The sequence below is a fragment of the Gorilla gorilla genome, chromosome 7 (assembly GCF_029281585.2).
Source record: "Gorilla gorilla gorilla isolate KB3781 chromosome 7, NHGRI_mGorGor1-v2.1_pri, whole genome shotgun sequence".
Classification (NCBI taxonomy): domain Eukaryota; kingdom Metazoa; phylum Chordata; class Mammalia; order Primates; family Hominidae; genus Gorilla; species Gorilla gorilla.
In genome coordinates, this window is record NC_073231.2 from 107,407,360 (window position 1) to 107,425,089 (window position 17,730).

General features: G+C 41.8%; 1 protein-coding gene across 1 annotated transcript in view; it reads left to right on the forward strand.

The window, feature by feature from the left end:
• The window catches only part of GRHL2 (grainyhead like transcription factor 2), a 183,491-nt gene that overhangs the window by 84,933 nt on the left and 80,828 nt on the right, over positions 1-17,730 (forward strand). The window contains exon 7 of the mRNA XM_004047391.5: positions 72-183. Within this exon, the coding sequence (XP_004047439.1) occupies positions 72-183 (112 nt within the window). The remainder of the gene's footprint in view (positions 1-71; positions 184-17,730) is intronic.

Consider the following 17,730-nt stretch of genomic DNA (forward strand, 5'->3'; position numbering starts at 1 on the left):
TTCCAGAACTGGAGACTGAGGCAACAGAGGCACTGAACAAAAAGTAAGCTCCACGATTCTCCCCTCTGCAGAGTGTGGTGATGGTGGTCTTCAGTGAAGACAAAAACAGAGATGAACAGCTCAAATACTGGAAATACTGGCACTCTCGGCAGCATACGGCGAAGCAGAGGGTCCTTGACATTGGTAAGTTGACCTTGACTTCCCTGTATAGTCCTCGATAAACTGGCATGTTGTCTCAATGCCAAGGGGAGCCTGGCGCAGTAATCACAGCTGGAGCCACAGAGCTCTTATGATGTGCCCGGCACTAGTCTATGTCAGGACATTTAGTGCAGATCAGACTGAGTAACCAAAATCAGGCTAAGCCGAGAGCAAAGTGTTTTCTATTCTATGAAAGTCAACTGTGTCTCATAAAATCATAGTCATATAGTTAGATTTGCAATGACCATTTCAATTCCTAAAACGTGTTTTCATGGCCTCCCCTTTTGAGCCTAGTAGGCAGTCAGCAGGTCAGATGAACTCTTATCCCTGTGACATAAATAAACTCAAGCTCATGTGACCCTAAAGCCATTTGGCAAAGGTCTTGTGACTACACATTAAGTTTCTAGTTCTCTGTCCAGTGTTCTTTCCATTTCAACACATGCCTAGTGTAAGCAATGCTAGGTGGTCACGCAGGTGAACCATTTAAAGAAGGAGTGAATCTGCCAGGAGTCTGTGTACCCCTAAACTTGAGGTCTGTTCTGTAGAGACCAGCAGCCCCCTGGATGGCACATCACTCGGGGTCCAGTCTGGAAGGCAACACTCATGCCCAATAATTCACTGGGCATGAATTCATTGCCAAGGTTGGAAAGGCTGAAGGCACAATGAGACAATCCAGCTATTACCTGCAGGGCTGAAGAATCAAAGGGAGGAGGAGGTGGGTGTTGGAGGAGCCACCCAGCAGGAGCTGGGACCACAGAGAGAGCTGTTTTCCAATGGGAGATGAAAGCACAGCAGAATTGCTGCCAGAGACATTCTCAGTGCCAAGAGGGAGGAGAAGAACTGTCCTGGCTTCTCTCTGCCTCGTGATCTCCTGCCAGTGCCTCCCATTGGCAGAATTTAACTCGGAGTCAGAGGGCACATTACCCCGGAAAGTGCAGTTTGCAGAATCAACCTCTGAGATGCAGAGCAAAGTAGGGGAAGTCAGGGAATAGATCTTAAAGCTTCCAAAAATTACTTAAAAACAGACAGTAATGTATGTGTTTCCAAATAATTTTACCACTGTTTCCATAAGAAGTAAGTCATTTCTCATTTGTAGACTTCCTTACCCCATTTTGCTGACTAAGATGCTTCAGTCCAAATGAGTGTGGGCTAAGTGAAGGTTCCCATCCTGCTGGGTATGAAAAGGTATTACTGAGCCTTGCAAAGGACAATTACTTTGATTTCTTACACACTGCAATGAGGACTTTTCAGATCTTCCATTTCACCCTGGCTAGGACTTCTTGACCACAATGGCACAGTTTAATGACTAGGATAGGGCCAGAGGCTCACTGTAGAAGACAATGAAACTAGTTACTGGTTTTTCTTGCAAAATAGTTAAGCCACTCCTCACCTCCGCATCACACACATACACCTATTGTATTAACTAGTCAAACATATTTATCGAATAAACAAGGAAACTGAGGCCTAGGAAGTCTCACTGGCTCATATCACATGACTCCCTCTCAGATAATTAGTGCAAGAGCCGGGATAAGATCTGTGTTCCTGACCTGAGCTGATAAACTAAACCAAGACCTGGTTACTAGGACGGGGGTTGTGGATACTTGCCTTAACCTGTTTAGTTAAATCTGCATAGAGCAGAGGAACAATTTTATTTTATTTGAAAAGTTAGCCTTATAATTATTACCCAAGAAAATGAAAGGAGCAATTAAAGAGAAATATGGAGTAGGTCCAAATAAGGCAAATAATAAAAGCATTTTACTGGCATACCTGTTGATCCAACTTTGATATTGTTACAGGGTTTACTTTTCTGAGGCTAGAATGATTTCTCAGATCTTATAAGACTTCAGATCTTCTTATCTTCTTTATCATCTCTTGCCTGCCTTCAGACTTTTCTTTCTGTATACACATGTGTCCTCATAGGCACACACATGCTTTATCTCTGAGATTTGTGACCTTTACTAAGTAGCTTCATGGGTAGCTGGGCTACTTGCTTCCAACCTGAGAACAAGGCATTAAATCCATCAGTTAGCTTCAATGAGACATGTATTTTCTGAGCACAGTCTCTACCCCAATCTCAACCTGACATCTGCTCACATAGAGAGAGAAAATATGCAAAAATCTCATACAATTCATTCTTCTGCTAGATTAAAAAATCAAATCATGCATTTCTCTGCCAGTGGGTTGTAAACACCATTTCCCACATAAAGGAGCACCGATGGTGTCCTGGCTCATATGTCTGCCTGTTGCACCGTCATCTGCTTTAACTCTGGAGTGTGATATTGAGAAGGTTTCTGAGGTCACTCTTTGTCTCCACTAGGACTATCATGGAGGGTTATCAGTGCCTGCAGAGGGTGAAGGAAGGCAGAGAGTGCGTGGGCCAGACATTTGCTAGTTTTGGTTAGGAACATTCTAATGGCCTAAAAAATAAAAAAATAAAAAAGTATCCCGAATTATTTAATGCATTTCTTTTTTGAAACCCCCCGTGAAGCTGGAGGTTAAACTCAGGGCTCAAAAGTCTCAATTCCCAAATCTCCACCAGCGTCTATGGTCTGCAGGTTCAACCAAGCCCGCCAGGCATTGACCCTGAAGCTGGAGTTAGAGACCGAGATGAGGGCCCCTTAGCTAAAGCAAGGGTTCTTTTTTTAAATTGATACATAATAATTATACATACTTATGGAGTACCTGTGATATTTTGATACAGGCATACAATATGCAATGATCAAATCAGGGCATTTAGGATATCCATCGCCTCAAACATTTACCATTTCTTTGTGTTCAGAATATCTCAAATCTTCTCTTCTAGCTATTTTGAAATATGCAATAAATTATTGCTAATTCGAATCACTCAGCTCTGCTATTGAATGCTGGAACTTATTCCTGCTATCTGACTGTGTTTGTACCCATTAACCAACCTCTCTTCATCCCTCCCTCCCCGTCACTCTTCCCAGCCAGGGTGACCTCAAGTGATCCGCCTGCCTCAGCCTCCCAAAGTGCTGGGATTACAGGCGAGAGCCACTGCGCCTGGCCAAAATAACCCATTTTCTTGTTTAAAAGCCAAGATGCTAAGAGGGAAGAATTTTACGCAAGATCACACATGTGATAAGTGGTATGTAGGTGGGATAGAAACCCAAGAATGCCAAAATGTGCACCATTTTTTATTTTTATTTATTTTATTTTATTTATTTATTTATTTTTGAGATGGAATCTTGCTCTGTCACCCAGGCTGGAGTGCGGTGGCACGATCTCGGCTCACTGCAGCCTCCAACTCCCTGGTTCAAGGGATTCTCCTGCCTCAGCCTCCTGAGTAGCTGGGGCTACAGGCACACGCCACCATGCCCAGCTAATTTTTTGTATTTTTAGTAGAGACGGGGTTTCACTGTGTTAGCCAGGATGGTCTCGATCTCCTGTCCTCGTGATCTGCCCGTCTCAGCCTCCCAAAGTGCTGGGATTATAGGCGTGAGCCACTGCGCGCCACCATTTTTTAAAAAACAATTATTTGAAGCCCTCTCTCCACCATATACTGCCTTTGTATTCCAGCCTCTAGCCAGTTCTTGGCACCCACCAGGCCCTGTCTACATGGAGAGAGGCTGGTTCACAGACGTCCTGATTCTTTGGTCTGTGCCTTCCTCTCCAGATATGGAGGACGTTTTGCAGTCTGAGTGGTGGACTTCTTGGCTGCTACTAGTTCTGACATTGGTGGAAGCCAGTTTGGTATGCAGTTCTTGTACATTGGGTCGTAAACTGTTTGGCAGGAGTTGGGGGCAGGGGAAGAAAACATTAGCAATGAGCTCTAACTTGATATAAGTAAACTAAACAAACCCAGGCCCAAGTGGATTCTGCTGCTTTTCAAAACACATAAGCAAAGTTCTCTGAGTCTCACAAGTTCACCCTTGTGAGCTCCTTGAATAACAACAATTATTCAAGGTCATAAATAAGTTTACATTCTGCAGTCCCAGGAGCATTCCTATGTCAGTTATACCTCCTGCGTGGAATCTCTACTTAAATTAAATTTGTCGTTTGATTTTCTCTGAGTGAGAAAGCCCCTTTAAAAGAAGACTTTGAGTTAGTGATGGCCCCAAATTAGTTAACACCGGTTCGAGGAAAAGCACAGTTATTCCACATTCGTTCTGCAAAAGTTTACTGAACACCTACTATGTGCCAGACCCTTTGTTAGGCACTGGCAATACAAATGTAATTAAGGCAGAGCCCTGTACTCAAACTGCTCAAGACTAGTGGCAAGAAGATGACTAGCTAAGATATCACGTGGTAAGTGGCAGCATAGAAGAGCGCTTCCCAGAGAAGTTTCTGAGACTCATCTGAAAGGATAACTAGGGCATGTGAGGTCCAAAAGTAGGAAGGGTGCTGCAAGTCATGCAATAGCACATTCATAGGTATAGTAATCAAGACAAAAAAAGTGTGACTGAAGCCGGGCGCAGTGGCTTACGCCTCTAATCCTAGCACTTTGGGAGGCCGTGGCAGGCAGATCACTTGAGGTGGAAAGTTCTAGACCAGCCTGGCCAACATGGTGAAACCCCATCTCTACTAAAAATATAAAAATTAGCTGGACGTGGTGGTGGGCACCTACAATTCCAGCTACCTGGGAGACTGAGGCAGGAGAATCCCTTGAACCCAGGAGATGGAGGTTTCAGTGAGCCAAGATCACACCACTGCACTCCACCCTGGGCAACAGAGCAAGACTCCATCTCAAAAAAAAAAAAAAATGGGACTGACAAATTATTTAATAAAGTCTGATAACACTATTAGCCAAGGTGGAAGGGGTGGATACTCTCATGCACGCTAGTGAGAGTGCTAGTTGATTTGTTGATTTGACCCATGCAGAGAGTAGGGTGAAGGAAGGAAGTCCTCAGTACATGGGGCTGTGGAAAGGCTTACATTTTTTAAGGGCATCTTAGAATGGCAGGGAGATGAAGCATAGATGGAATTTTCTGGTCTCAAACTCTGAAAGAAACCCTGATTAAGCTGTTTCTATGTGTCACAGGCTGAAGCCCTGGGTCCCCAATGGAGGCTGACTGAGCCCAGGAAGGATTCTAGGGGTCCACAGACCCAGAAGGCTCTGAGTGTTAGAGGTTCATTGATTCTTGACACCTCAGTCCTGGTGGCAAACCTCAGAGCTGCAGGTAGAATGTTAGGGAAATGCTATTTGAGTTCCTCTGCGATCACCCACCTCAGCGTCTTTGCAGAGGAACATCACTAAGCCAGAAGTGGAGCTCAGAGTTTCTTGCTCTTTGTTGCTTTAACAGTATCTTGGCTCCACAAAGTCTTGTTTTACAGTTTTATTGGGGAGATATTCAAATGTGTGTGTGTATGTGTGTATTTATACTTTTTTATACTGAGGTTTAACATGAATATCTTGTTTAGCCATGTTTTTCTGTTGTTGAATGAAGCAGATTTTAGAGATCCAAGATGTGTAAGAGAGGGTAATAATAGAAATTGTACCTGCAAATTGCCATTCATCCAAGTGGCTGTGTTACATTTGCTCATCAGTCCTCCCAGAACTTTAATAAGGACAGACAGTGGAGAATGTGCAGAAGTAATAGTCAAATAGAATACTGTGACAAAATGATCTTTCTCTTGAATGAGTTGCAGTGCTTGTTGTTGGAGGCTTTAGATAACCATTGGGGATTTTTGGCAGGTTTGTAATGGGATATCTGTATTTCAGGGAGGTAATTCTGAGCCAGCGTGTGGGATGAATGCAGTGAGGGATGGACTGGCAATGGAAAACCAGCAATAGCCAGGTGAAAGACTGGGATTGGAGGCATGAATTGCAAAGGAGAAATACAAAGTTAACCCAGGAGTGAGAGACAGACTGTCAAGCTGATAGAGCCTTGATGACTGATTGGCTGTGGGGGATACAGGGGAACAAAAGGATCATGAAGAAAAGCACAGCTTTGCTAACTGGTTGGATGCCCTCCCCAGAGGCAGGTGAGACAGAAGGAGCAGCGTGGCCAAGTGTTGAGGGAGTGGAGGTTGGCCAGGTACTGAGTTCAGCCAGGGGCATGTTGATTTTGAGGCACCGTCTACACATAGAACAGGCTGGGAGTTTCCCAGGACTTATTTGCACAGTGGAGTTATCCAGTTTTGCACAGTGTGTGAGCCATTTAAAAAATATTTAAAATGGATCACAAATAAGAAAGTTAACTAGACTAGATATCAGTCCAAATCTCCTCAAATAGTGGATAATTCCAAAACCACGTTCTCGGGAAGGCATATTTTTCTATTTGTTACCTTTCAAACAGGAAAGGAAAATTAGAAGAGGTTCAACAACCAACATTAACTTCATAGAGTGAAAGCCAGAAGCTACAACAGTTAATTGGTAGCACATTCATATATAACTTCTCCCTACGGAAGAGAACTAAGAATTCCTTTACTACTTTCTGGTGCAGATGTTCCAAAATAATGCACATAACAGTTCTTGTGCTTTCAGAATGGGCAGTACAGGTTGTGATGTAGTGAGCCTGATTCCATAAACACATCCTAATAAACATCATTATAGTCACATCCAGTGTAAGCATTGTTGACACAAGGTTGTAGTTAATTGTGAAATAAACTGTATGCTCTTTATTCAATCTCTGTCTTCAATGTTGGTTCACAGTAATCTTTCTTGTATCAGGATTTATTAGTTACATTATTAATATTAATCCTGTAGATTTCCATGGTAATCAGCAGGCAATTATAGTACAATTTCAGTTATTAGCATATGATTATAGGATTTTTGTCTGTGTCCTAATAGAAATCTATTTTTTAAGAGTCAATGTTTAAATTGTGCTCTGCTGAAAGTAGTTTTATATTAAAGTCACACTTTTTTGAAAACTTAAGTTTTCAAAATGAAATCGAAGCATTTCTTCACGTTTGATTCTCCATAGTTCTCTTTGAGGGCAAAGGAAGCCTCTTAAAAAACTCTTGATCACAGACTTTAGTTGACCTCTGTGAATGATTCAGCATGGCTATCCTGTTAAGGCCTAGAAGCTCTTTTTAATCTGGAGTCATGCTCCGCTTTCAAACAATAATCATAATTAAACAGTTTATTTAAACTGTGAAAAAAAAAGAGTTTTTTTTTATATGAGTTTTTTAGAGGAAGCTGGCTTTGGATGAGCCCTACAAGCATGCTTTCTCAGTTTTTATAGCCAGTCCTGGGCTGGGCTACTCCGCGAGCTATGCAGAAAAGTGGGAGGGTGGAGATTTAAGGTGGTGTGTAGGAAGAGGTGACGTCCACATGTTGGGAAGTCAGGTAGCCAGGTGGCTAGGTGGTCAGGTGGCTAGGTGGTCAAATGGCCAGGTGGACAGGTGGTCAGGTGGCTAGGTGGTCAGATGGTCAGGTGGTCAAGTGGCCAGGTAGCTAGGTGACCAGGTAGCCAGGTGGTCAGGTGGCTAGGTGGTCAGATGGTCAGGTGGTCAAGTGGCCAGGTAGCTAGGTGACCAGGTAGCCAGGTGGTCAGGTAGTCAGGTGGTCAGTTGGCCAGGTAGCCAAGTGGTCAGGTAGTCAGGTAGCCAGGTGATCAGGTAGCCAGGTGGTCAGGTGGCTAGCTGGCCAGGTAGCTAGGTGGTCAGGTAGCCAAGTGGCCAGGTGGCCAGGTGATCAGGTAGTGTGAATTTGTGGCCCAAACAGGCCTGGGAGACAAGAGCACCAGCAACTCCCCACTTTCTTCAGCAGGGCTTCCCACCATCCCACCTAGTTTAGTTCTCTGGCTCTCTGGAGGGCTGTCCTTTTCCCCAAATTATACAGATTTGCTCTCTCCCTACAGTCTGGAAAATGTAGGTCTTCCCTCCTTTAAAAATAACTCAAGTAAATAGGATTTCATTTTTTGATGTTTTTCTAGGCTGTTTCCATACTTCTGAATAGATATGAAAAATAAATTTGATTACAAACCAAACCAAACCTCTTGAGAGTTCCCAAATTAAAAAAACAAAATCCAAGGGCTGGTGAGAATTAAGGCTGTAGTTGGAGCTCAGTCAGAAGAGCGAGCTCCATCCCCACGTCCTCCATAGGACCAGATGCGAAGGGAACTCTGGGGTGTGGGCCAGCAACAGCCTCACTTGCAGCTCCAGATCCTTCCTCTGTTGCATCCGCCCTTGCTGTTATCACGAGTTCATGTGCAGTGTAAGACATGCTCTGTTTTCTAGAGACGTGCTAAAGCTGCAGTTATGGAAAACTCCTTTTCATCTCAACCTTGATTAGAAACATTTATGTGATAAAAGTACAGTAGGCTGTGAAGGTTAATTAACTTAAAACACTGTAAATGCAAGTGTTCTCTAAAGTTTAATATTTGTTTAGGCAGAAAATAATTTTCAATCATAATTGAGCCACTGTGGGTTTTCAGTTACTGGATACCTGTCTCAGGATGAATCCTGGAAACTCATTCTGTTGAGGCCAGTATCTCGGGAAAATCCCTTCCGCTGTGTGTGTGATGGGGGTGGTCCTCAGGCTCCCTCTGGTTCCCTCCAGGGAAGGGTCAGGATTCTATCCCCAGCTCCAGTCCCTGATCCCTGCAGACTCTCTTTCAAGCTATTGCTGGGCCCTCTTCTTTCCTTCCACCCCATGTTTCTTAAAAGAGGAGCCTACACTTCCTGCCTGACATCTTAAACTGTCACCCATTTCTCAATCCAGCATAATCTGTCTTTTATTAATATTTTAAAATGACAGATATCTTTTCACCCTTCACTATTTTTTCCTACTTACTTCCAACCTCTTGTTTGACCCATCTCTGGGGTTCTCCTTGCCTAGAATAGCCCTCTCTCGCTTCTTCACCTGGAAGACATCTCACACCTTGAGACCTTGTTCCCTGTCCCCACTCGGGTAAGATCTTCTTAATCTTCCCTGGTAGAGTCCACTGTTCCCTCTGCGGGCTTTGGTTTAGATCTAAACAATAGCACTTGGCAGTGTTTCACTTGGTTTATTCATTCATTCATTTATTCATCCTACTAGACGCTGAACTTTTTGAATGAAGAGAGGATTTTTTTAACCTTGAATCTTTGTATGCTTAGCAGCTGGTACAGAACCTGGCAGAGAACAGATGCTCAACCAATGTTGCATAATCGAAGAGCACACTGCCATGTGTGGTTTTGTGCATCTAGGTGACAGTGACAGTAAGCAGGCCTGTGCCTGGTTCACTGAGAAATCTGACTGGGGTTGGACTCTCCTCTTTCATGCTGAAAGAATCATTTCTGGTAGTATTTTTCTGATACTAGAAGACTAAATATGCCTTTAGTACTTCCATTTCTTATATTTAAATATATTTTATTGTACTATAAACATTTTGATATAACTTAAATACCTCTGAGACTTAATTGCTAGCCTACAAATATAATATATATACTCATAAACAAAGGTAAATGTCTCCTTTTAAACTCAACTAGAAATTATTTCTGTTTTCCTGAAACAGACATGTGGAAAATTGTTGAAAGGCAAACTTTTTTAAAGCAAGTAGCTAGATGTGGAATTAAAACTTACAACGAATGTGTCCCTTCATCATTTTCCTTCACTGCTCCTCGGAACTCAGTTTATCTGGTTCCAGCACATTATTGTCTAATAAGCCTTTTCTGATATTTCTCCTACTCCTGGAAGTTAAAGCCATGAGCAGTTAACCAGAAGGAATGTTACAGAGAAGATAAAAGCAGACGATGGATGCTTGAAGAGACCTCTGAGAGTCTGTTTTAATGACAGGGTAAAGCTGTCCTATAGAGATACTGGTTTAGATGACGAGATTTCAAAATCAAAACACACACACATACTCACACGCACAGATAACTGAAACCACTGATAGACCTGCTGTGTTTAGTGCTATACAATGCTATATTTCCTATCTGTCCTTTTTTTAAATACACATTTACTGGAGTTGTTTTTCCCCTAACCGGTGGGACTTTTGTTATATCCATAGCTATAACATCATTCTTTCATCTCCAATGTGGAATTTATACGTTTATTTGATTTCATGTTTTCTGATTGGGACCTCATTATTTTCTTTTTCAGATGTGCATTTAAGGAAACTTCAGGCACTCTCATAGTATTATAGTTTTTAGTATTATTGGATTGGCTTAAAAATGACAAAAAAAAAAAACCCTAGAGATACAATTAGATAGTTCATGAAACTCATATGTTTCATGAACAAAACTATAGAGCCGGTCTATTCAGCCACCCTCTAGCATTTGCTAGAAGTTTCTCTCCCTGTGGCCTTCAACAGAAACAAATGTATGTCTTTGTAACATCCACAAGAGTGAAATTAGGCAAATTTAAAGTTTTTCTTCCTTGTTTACAAAACCTAAAACTTGCCAAGTTTTTTCAAAATTAAATTAAACTCTTTGAGGTTGTAGAAGCCAAAATAAGGTAAAGCTAATCTGAAGAAAACTCTTTGAACAGGCTTCAGGAATGTGGACCACCACTAGTTTCTCTGCTTTTGGAAAGACATGTGTTGAAATAATCGAGTGCTTAATAAATGAGAGTCTCGTCATTGTTCAACAATCCTGTGCCATAGGTGCTGTAGTGTCTCCATTTCACAGATAAGGCAGCCAGCTTAATGAGGTCATGTAGTTCTCCAAAGGTTGCTGTGGACTCAAGTCCACTCACACCTACAGTCTGGGGTCAGCATTAGAACGGTAAACTGTAACGGCAACAGCAGATTCCCTCCTTAAGAGAACTCAAATTCCTGTTTTGACATAATATCAAAATCCTCTAATAATTTCAGAATTGATGAAAAATAAGTAAAAGTACACAGGACTAGCAACATGAGTCATTCAAGTAGCAGTTAATGCAAAAATCATTCCCGCAACAAACTAGAATAGTGCATGAGCCACTTCCCAGTGGCTCCCCACCCCCTTAACACAGGTAAGAGGTTTACCTTCCTACGTCACTTAACTCATTCTGTGTATGTGATTTGAGCAGCCAGGGGTAAGTGGGAAGCTTGAAAATGAACATTTATCTTACTGCATTTTGAGTTGCTTAAGTAATTGGGCTTGTAGTTCAAATTTAGTGAAAGATAATCCACTTGAAGATTTATAGTCTTTCTTCTGCACTGCCAATTACCAAAAAGTTATTTCTAGTGTTTGAATCTATTCAGTCTGCAACTCTGAAGTACAACTATAAGTGTTTGAAAATTATTTCTCACACTGAGGGTTGTTAGACACTAGAATGAGGCTGTGGAATCTTATAGAACAGACATTCTTGAGTCTCTTGCCAATAATATAAAATACCACCATTTCAGAAACAGTTCAGTTTCCTTTTATAAATTATAGTCGGTTTAACCAAGTGTTATAGTTTCTGGATATGTCATCTGGGGTGGGAAAAGATTAGGGAGCTTTGTGGTAGAAGGGGCCCTGTTTGTCGGGGTGATTACTGCTGATTAACCACTTTGGGCAGTAACTTCTAATCCTACGTGCCTATAACTTCTTGTCTTCACATGTACTCCCAAGAATGTCAGTATGTTAGACAACAGCATGAAGAATGGAAAACCGGCATATGCTTGAGTAGTTCATGCAGTGTTTTAAGCATGTTACTTACCAAAGCACAGTTTGCGTTTTCATTCATTCAGAAAACTGTCAGAAACTGCCAGGTACTTTTGTGTGATTTACAAATTAAATTTGTGGACAGAGACAAAATGGTTATAGTTAAAATCTTCCTGAGCCACATGGACTAATGAAATGAGTTGAATGTTAAGCCTGTCTGAGTTACTAAATCTGGAGCTATGTGCTGTGGTGCAAGCATGGGCATGCGTGCATGTGTGTTTATGTGTGTCTATGTACAGGATATGACCTATTGTCAGTTTGAAATCAAGTTTGTTAGTCAAGACCAACATTCTTAGAAAATGAAATCAGACAGAATAAAAAATACTAGCATACACAGAACATAGTAATAGGTTACAATGTCAAATGTTCATACTCTGTGCTTACGGTCAGTACAACTTGAAAGCTGTAACATTGTCTATATAATTCCTTCTCCACAAACAGGAGGGTGAATCAAGCACATGTAAAATATTAGACGTAGCCTAAAGAGAAAGTTCTAAGAAACACAAATGTTATCTGTGAGGGTATTATACTAAGCCATGGAAAGTAAATAGTAATAATATTACTAATAATTATGCCTTTAATAATATATTAATAGACGAGTCACTCTATGCTGGTCACATATGTTTTCATAATTTCAGTTGTTATTGTCCTGGATTATGTGTGGAAAGGTGCTCATCTGGCTGTGTAGCAGAGGAGTCAAAGGCCTCTGGCATGTATGTAGATGAATTTCATAAGTTCTAATCCCAGCCTGGCCCCTTACAAACTGACTGTGGGGGATGGGAGAGTACTTACATGCTTGCCTGTTTCCTATTCTATGAGGTGGGAATAATAATAATAAAAAGATACCACGAAAAACTGTCTGAGGTAATACTTGTGAAGTATGTATGTTTAGCACAGGGCTCTCAAAAAATGGTGGCCATTATTATTATTTGCTCATGGGCCAGTATTTCAATGATGGAAATACTTCAGTGCCTCTAAAAATCAGCTCTAGTGTCAACACACTTAAGGAAACCCAGTCAGGTCACCTCTGACTCTGTAAAGCATTATAAAGAAAATAATGAACTCATAAGTGAGTTCTTGTGAGTCATTCAGGTTTTAAGAAGCCACTGCTTTGATTTTGAAACAGACAAAAAAAATCTCAGAATCTACTTAGACTAGGGTTCATTTATTCTGCCTGTTACAAATCAGAGCAAATGCTTCTGGAATGACCCTCTCCTGTTTCCTGAGTTTGAGCTGATCCTATTTGGCACTGCAGACAGGGAGAAGTGGATGTTTGACAGGTGGGAGGTGCAAAGTGGAGACCAGTGTTGGTCCCACCTTCCACTATGAGACTAGCAGGGCCCAGTTCTCTTAGCTATTGTCTCTATTTTGTAGGTTAGGAAATTTCAAGTTCAGAGAAGTTGAGTTAACTCACCGAAGGTCTCAGGGCTTGGTGGGAAGAGGGACGGAAAATTAAATTCAGGTCTGTGTGTCTCCACCACCATGTTCTTTCTCTTTATACCTTGATTGCCACCCTGTAAATAGAATTCTAAGCACCAGGACCCCAAATATATAAACTATGCCGAGCTCTCAGCTTTTGTTAAAAGCATCTTATTAGGCCATAGTGTATGTACCTTGAGTCGGCAATCGTGCCCAGAGCCATTTTCAGCATTCCAGCTTCATTATTTCACTAGTCCAGACAGAATCCGCGCGTTTCAGAAGAGAAGCAATCTTTATATTAATTATGGCACTCCTTTTAATCTCCAACAATATATACAAAAATAATTAAAAGGGGTAGTTATAATTTACCAAGCGTGTGAAGCTTAATTAAGGTGGAGGAATTAACACTGCCTTTGACGGGATTTCCAGAATCACACTTGCTCCTACAATCCGTTTGAAGAAAGCTCAGCCTACAGAAGTCTGAATTTAAAAACCTATTAACAGGCCAGTGATTATATGCAAAAGATAAAAAATAAAAAAAAAAAAGGATTCACCATAACAATTCAAATAGAATTGGATCCTATAATTTCTGTGCCAAATATAACTTGCCAGAAACACAAACACAAAGCATTGCACTTTCACACATCCTCAGCAGCCCTTTGCAGAAGCACTGCAAGTTTATCATCATTTCCCCAACACTGACACCTCTTGTTTTCTTAGAAAGGCTAACTTTGGAATTTTTCTTTCAATCTTCACAGCGCTTGCAGTATGTGGAGATATTTTCTTGTTTGTCTCCTCTCTACTGAAGCACCCCAACCTTGTCCTTCTTGTCAAGGAATTTGCAATGATCCCAAAATGTCCAGTCTCTTTGCCTCATCAAGCTTACATTCCTTCAGTGCTTCCCAAGAAACTAGTAGCCATTGTAGGACATACTATGATCCCAATATCTGCTGACAATGTGTTGTTGAATTTGCAAGACAAACATGGGCAGTGGTTAAAAGTGTGGCTTTTTGCATCAAGCAGACCCGGATTCAAATCACAGATTGGCTTGTTACCAGCTATGTGATTTTCCACAAACAGCTTAACTTCGCTGTGGGAGGAAGATGCTGATTCCTGCTTCATAGAGTGGTTGCCAGGATTAGCAGAGATGATAAAGGCTTCACATAGGCTTGGCATGAGCTTGTAAGTTCTCTGTTTGTGGCAGTTATTATCCTAAGAGCATTTACATTTTAATGCCAGGAGATGACAATGTCTTTATCCAAAGGATAGAGTGTTTCAGGATGAGCTTCCAGGCATAAGAATAAGCAGACATCCTGGAGCAGGTGGTGCTCGAATCTTACTGTGCAGGTAACTGCCTGTCCTCCCATATTGGTATTTAGTCCTCCTAAGAAGGGAAATCTGAGAAGCGAAGAGGAACTGTCACATGGACTTCATTGACAGTTGACATAGGACCTTAATGACAGGTACAGCACTTTTTTTTTTTTTTTTTTTTTTGAGACAGAGTCTTGCTCTGTCGCCCAGGCTGGAGTGCAATGGCACAATCTCGGCTCACTGTAACCTCCGCCTCCCGGGTTCAAGCAATTCTCCTGCCTCAGCCTCCTGCATAGCTGGGATTACAGGTGCCCACAACCACGCCCGGCTAATTTTTGTATTTTCAGTAGAGATGGGGTTTCACCACGTTGGTCAGGCTGGTGTCAAACTCCTGACCTCGTGATCCACCTGCCTTGGCCTCCCAAGTTGCTGGGATTACAGGCACGAGCCACCATGCCCGGCCAGATATAGCACTTTCTAATACTGTGTGGAGTGAACCAAAGGCACCAAAATAATCCAATAATGAAGTTGCTCCTTTTAATTATTTTGGCATTTCCATTTGCTATCGAACAATATTAAGTGTGGTCCCCAGACCAGCCACATCAGCTCTACCTGAGACCTTGCTAGAAATGTAAATTCTTGGCCACATTCTAGACCTATGGAATCGGAATCTCTGAGAGTGGACAGAGAATCTGCATTTTACCAAAGCCCTCCAGGTGATTCTGGTGCACTGCAACATTCAAGAAGCACCGTTATAGAATTTCCACTCAAGCCTGTAAGCCATGGGAATTTGGAAACACTTGTTCTGCTTTGGGAGGATCCTAGCAGGCCCTAGAGAATTTCCATGTGTTCCCATACACTTCATTCTGAGATTCCAAGGACACACACCGCCTTAGAGAGGACCTTGAACATCTTGGCTATATCTCTGGCAGCACATGACATTAACAATGAGATCAAGTTCATTCTTACTTCATTAGAAAGACTCCCATTTTTTCTACCCATGGTTTTATTCTTGTTATTGTTGTTGTTGTTGAGATGGAGTCTCTGTCACCCAAGCTGGAGTGCAATGGTGTGATCTCAGCTCACTGCAACCTGTGCCTCCCGAGTTCCAGTGATTCTCCTGCCTCAGCCTTCAGAGTAGCTGGGATTACAGGCACTTGCCACCACGCCTGGCTAATTTTTGTATTTTAGTAGAGATGGGGTTTCCCCATGTTGGCCAGGCTGGTCTTGAACTCCTGACCTCAGATGATCCACCTGTCTCGGCCTCCCAAAGTGTTAGGATTACAGGCGTGAGCCACCACGCCAGGCCGGCATAATTTTTTTAAACCTGTTTCAGCCAATAATAATATTGTTGCATCATGCCTGTTTTGGGAAATATTAAGCCGTTTTCCTATTTGTTCACTCATCCTCGCCAGGTAGATGTTAGTATTGTGTTTACAAACTAGTATTTAAAATATGTAGTTTTTATGTTGCCTTGTCACTTTTTTTAGGGGAAAAAAGTCCATTTGAAATTCAATATGTTCACAAAGATGTATTTTATAATTGTGTTTTATAATTCTTTTAAAGCGGGGTGATTATTTTTCAGCTATGGTAACTATCATTGCAAAAAGAAGCCATTCACTCAGATCACATGAGTTCTAATCACAGGAAGGAATCCCAGACATAGGAGGTTGAGTGGGACCCTCAAAAATGATACGTCCTCGTCCTAACTCCCAGAACCTGTAAATATGACCTTATTTCAGAAAAAGATCTTTGCAGATTATGATTAAGGATCTCAAGATAAGATCATCCTGGATTAAGGTGGGCCCTACATCCAATGACAAATCCTTAGAAGAGAAGGGGGAACAGGCTGGGCACGGTGGCTCACACCTGTAATCCCAGCACTTTGGGAGACCGAGGCAGGTGGATCACCTGAGGTCAGGAGTTCAAGACCAGCCTGGCCAACATGGTGAAACCCCATTTCTACTAAAAATATCAAAAAAATTAGCCAGGCATGGTGGCAGGTGCCTGTAACCCAGCTACTCGGGAGGCTGAGGCAGAAGAATCGCTTGAACTCGGGAGGCAGAGATTGCAGTGAGCCAAGATTGCACCATCGCACTCCAGCCTGGACAATAAGAGTGAGAGTCTGTATCAAAAAAAAAAAAAAAAAGAGAGAGAGAGAGATAGTGAAGGGGGAACAGATGCAGAGACACAAAAGAGAAGGCCGTGTGAAGACAGAAGCGGAGATCGGAGTCACACACTGCTGGCATGGCACAGCTTGATTTCAAACTCCTGGCCTCTGGAACTGTGAGCAAAAATATTCCTGTTTTTCAAAGCCACCATGTTTATGGTAATTGGTTATGACAGCTCAAGGAAATTGGCACAGCAGCTCATTACTATGCCTTTTCCTGACTACAGCTGTCAACATTTACAGCATTTGGGTTTGAGAAACTTTCTTGAGGAAATAAGTTGAGGAAGGCTCAACACCAGGTTACTGAGTTTCCATTCCTACCATGGGCCATAAACTCTTAAGCATACAACACTCACCCAAGGACATTCACACAGCTTTCAGAAACCAGAGGCACATCTGTTACCATTTTATTTGTCAGACAACTATGCATGTGGACGAAGCCACATTGGTGTGCATCAGCTGTTTAGTCCCTTGGAAGACTTTGAGAGTCGTGAAGTGGGAGCAGAGCTATTGTACCACCTGTGGAGACTGAACACAAAGGGTAGAGATGAGCAGACATTTCTTGTATGGTATAAGGCTAGAGAGGAGTGCATGACATTAGTCTCTTAGTTATCTTTCTTGTTTAGAATGCCTAAGGATCCATTGTTGAGTGAATGCACCCAACAAACTTACGGAGCACATCCTATGAGTATGATATTAAGAACTGAGAAAGCAGCAGTATTTAAGATAAGTTCCTTGCCCTCATATAACATATATAACTAATGAGAAATGTTGGTGATAAATAGTAAATGAATAAATAAAATACTTGTACATGCCATGAAGGACATATACAAGGTAATGGAACCACCCAATAAAAAGTAGTCTTACTATCCTTTTGTTTTGGGCATAAAAAAGCAGATTAAGGATAATCGTCTTGTTCATTTATTTATCTATATACTTATTTATATTCTGTCTCTAGGACTGAAAGAGCCAAAAGATCAGGGACCTAGTTTTGTTTCTTGCTCTTTCTCAAGCATGAGGACACTGCCTGGCACAGTAAATATTTCCTCAATACATTTGTTGATTAAGTGAAGGTGATAGAAACTGACAGGGACCTTGAACAAGATTTGAGTATT